This window comes from Arachis ipaensis, chromosome B06 (genome assembly GCF_000816755.2).
Source record: "Arachis ipaensis cultivar K30076 chromosome B06, Araip1.1, whole genome shotgun sequence".
Lineage (NCBI taxonomy): Eukaryota > Viridiplantae > Streptophyta > Magnoliopsida > Fabales > Fabaceae > Arachis > Arachis ipaensis.
The window spans coordinates 123365646-123369576 of record NC_029790.2 but is presented as its reverse complement, the minus strand read 5'-3'; the positions used below and the strand labels follow the sequence as shown (position 1 = coordinate 123369576).

General features: G+C 29.9%; 1 protein-coding gene across 3 annotated transcripts in view; it reads right to left on the bottom strand.

Annotated features, from left to right (window-relative positions):
* Positions 1458-3931, bottom strand: part of LOC107605096 (soyasapogenol B glucuronide galactosyltransferase-like) — a 31715-nt gene continuing 29241 nt past the window's right edge. For 2 of the 3 annotated variants that reach the window (XM_021104959.1, XM_016306846.2), the window contains one exon: positions 1459-3133. In XM_021104959.1, coding sequence (XP_020960618.1) covers positions 1633-3126 — 1494 coding nt within the window. In that variant the 5' untranslated portion in view covers positions 3127-3133 and the 3' untranslated portion in view covers positions 1459-1632. Of the gene's footprint in view, positions 3134-3931 lie in introns of all 3 variants that reach the window. The other variant, XM_021104960.1, reaches the window with a different exon arrangement.

The window sequence follows — 3931 nt, the reverse complement described above, 5'->3', positions numbered from 1 at the left end:
TAAATTTAAATTACTCTTTATCATACATTATCGTATAATAAGTTTTTATATACACACTTTTAACACATAAAACAATCATAACTTTAATCAATTTAACACAGTTAAAATTTGAATTAGAAACAAATTTTGAAGTATGTCTTAAATGTACTCTAAAATTATATAAGTATTTCTAAAGTTTTACATTCCCATAAGATTTGAAATGATTTTCTAAGTTAATTATTTGGAGTTTAATTTAAATACAGTACTTCATTTTAAAATAAATAATTATATTACATATACACAAAAAATTAGCTATAAAAAAAATTCATATGTTAAATGTATGGACAATTAAGTTTATCATGAGATAATTTATATATTTTAGAAACAATACTAATTGGCGTTGTTAAAATGTTGCTGGCTTATATTATATACATATAAAATAAATAGAATGTAAAGCCAATTTAAAATTAGATTTATGTTTTTTAAGTTTAACCAATATTTCACATCAAATATAAAAAAATATATATTTTTCTTTCTCAATTGTCCTGTAATGGATTGTTCAATATGCTTGTTCTCTTCTTTTTCTTGCTGCCCCAGAGTCATGGGTGACTGGGTGCAGTGAGGCAACTAAACCAAATAACCTATGCTTTAGTATAGTGATTATCAAAATAATCTTTATATGCTTTTAACATGACCTGGAATAACAAAATTATATATTATTTTTTTTGTACAATATTAATTTTTATTTATTGGCTAGCTAGTGTGAACTCTATATATGTTTTAAAATACTGTTGACCTTTGCTGGCTGAAGATAAAAATTATTTTGATTTCTAACCTTTGAATAGAAAACCAAAATGGTCTTTAACCTTTTTTATTTTTTAAAATTATTTCTAACATTTTAAAACTTTTCAATATCATCTTTCTTTTAAAATTATCCATCTCTGTTTAACTTTATTATCAAAATAAATTAACTACATGACTTGACAAAATACAATAATACATGGTGATGGTATTTAGTTAAATATACTGATAGAATCCATTTTCTTATCAAAAGATTATCAATTATGCCATATCATTCTTTTGGCACACATTATTTTGATAATAAATTTTTCACTATTTATAGTTTTGAAAATCAGAAGCTACACCATCAAATTAAAGCAACAAGATTTCAATCATCCTTCCATTTTAATTGTAACACCTTTACTATTAGAATGTCACGCTTCCGGCTGTGCTACTCTGATAGCGAAAAATATTACGACAACTTCATGTATTTAATAATAAAATAGGAATATTTGATTCGTAACCTTATCGCTGATTTCTTAAAAACCCTCTAATGAGAACCAGCGAAAACGATATTTTCACCCCTACAAACTTTTCTTTTCAAGACGGATGAAAAAGCTTGCCGAGTTTTTGTTAAAGTTTTTAGATATGCTACATATATGCTTGTTTGTTTCCATGTAAAAAGTATTTCCGTTTTTTTTTAAAGAAATCAGTGATATGGTTACGAGTCAAAAACTCTTATTTTATTATTAAATACATGAAATCGTTGTAATACTTTTTGTTATTAGAGTGGTGCAGCCAAAAACGTGACATTCTGATAATAAGGGTGTTACATCAATCATCTAAATCCACTCCACCAACCGTTTGAAACTTTTAATTTTCCAATTTTCTTTTGCTAAGTTCCCTTGATACCTTCAATGATTTTAGCTCTTGTATCAACTGAATCAAGTTGTTGTAAGATGTTCCCCCTTCCTCTATAGCCCTCTTGCCAACATCACCAAGCTTCTTTGCTCTCTTCCTCATTTCCATGCTCTCTTCACCACTTCCCATCAAAACTTTCACAGCATTTGTGATCATATCCCTTTTCACCACATCTTCTTCACCCAAACTCACCCACAATTTGTTCTCCTTCACCCCGATTGCGACACTGATCTTCAACATATCAACCAACAACTTCTCATTGTAGAATTGCTCAGCAAACATTGGCCAAGTGATCATTGGCAACCCAAAACTCAAGCTTTCAAGAATTGAATTCCATCCACAATGTGTCACAATTCCTCCAATAGAAGAGTGTTCCAATATTAGCAACTGTGGAGCCCAATTCCATATAATATAGCCCTGATTGCTTTCTCTCATCCTAACCTCAAAATCATGCAAGAAACTATCCCCATCATTGTCATCATCATCATTTTCCCTTTTCCTAATTACCCAAATGAAATCATGACCAGAATTTTCAAGTCCATGAGCAATTTCAGCAACTTGAGCATTAGCAAGCCTAGTTAGGCTACCAAAAGAAACATACAAAACTGAACCAATTTTCTTGGAATTAAGCCACTTTAACCATTTGGGCTCTAATTCTTCTACATGATCATGTTTTTGTCCCTTATTAGTACTATTGATCCATGCTGCAACTGGTCCTATACTCCAAACTTTGATCCCCATTATGTTCTTGTAATGTTCCTCATAGTCATTTTCAAGATCATGAAAGCTATTGTACACTGTTCCATAGCTTCTTTTCTCAGATTCAAACACTGCATCGAAAAATTGCGCGGTGCTGTTATTCTTAGTCCTTATCCACTCTGCAAGCTGCAGAGCAGTCATCTCTGTTTTATGTGGCAAATCCGGAATCAAAAACTTGCTTGTATCAGATTCAAGTCCATCATGAGGCCTATGAATCCTAACAGAATAGCTAGCGCAATTCGAGAAGTAGCTCGAGCTGTAAAAGTAAAGCCTTGGAATTCCTAATTTCTCAGCAGAATCCACTGTCCAAGGATATAACATATCTGTGACTAAACAATCAGCATTAAGATCATGAAAGAGGAGCTCAATTTGATCTCTGAGCATGTGTATTCCACGGCCGATTTTGCCCATGATTTCTAGTGAATTGCCATCTTTCATGTTTTCAACACCTTCAGGGAGACCAACTTGAGATGCAGGGAATGGAATCACATGGATTCTGATTGAGTATCCGGATTCGAAGTCACTATCTATGGCCTTTTGGAATGTTGAAGCATTGGCTTGTGTAGTGATGATGGTGGAACTTGCTCCATGCCTTGCAAATAGTCTTGCTGAATCTACCATTGGGATCATGTGGCCAGGAGTTGGATATGGAAGAAAAATTATATTCAATTGAGGTTCCATTTTCATGCCAAATCTGTTTACATGATGAGGGTGGAAAAACTACTATAAATTTGAAGCTATGTTGCACAAATATGAATACAGAATTAAATAAAATCTGGCACAGTTAATCTGGTATTCAAAGTTATAATTTAGAAAATATGAATTCTTTTCTTATAAGTAATAACTATTAACAAATTCATACTTACTTTTGGTAGAAATCATATAATTATATTCCAAAGTTGTGATGATTTAGTGCAAAATTTAGTATATTATTTAGTTTTATGAATTTTATAGGACTTTAGCTATATAATTAAATATATTTTAATTTAAGATTCAATTATTTTAAAATAAAATGTGTTAAACTACTAACACAATTAGGATATTAGGTAATCTTAATTAGAAATTTTTATAAATTAACCCACTCTACCAATAGCTTAACTACTAAATGGATTATATGTTAATTTTACAATATCGTTTACCAAATTATTTTCTACAAAAAAAAGTCATGTTTATTTTGTTCTTAAGCATATCATGAGTTTATTCTGTTATTTTGATTTGCCAAATATAACTGTTATATTTTTCAAAAAGGTATCTTTAAAAGTTATTTTTTTAACAAGCTAATTTTGATGGGCGAAAGTTTTATCAAACTAGTTTATATGGTTTTAGTGTTTATCTTTGAGAGTAAGAGTAAATTTGGTACAACTTGTGTTTTTTAAGAATAGCTTATTAAGATGTCTTTTTAAAGATAGTTTTTTAATAAAGTTATAATAGCTATATTTAGTAAATTAAAATACAATTGGTTTTCAATAGATACAAGTTATAACAATTGTAC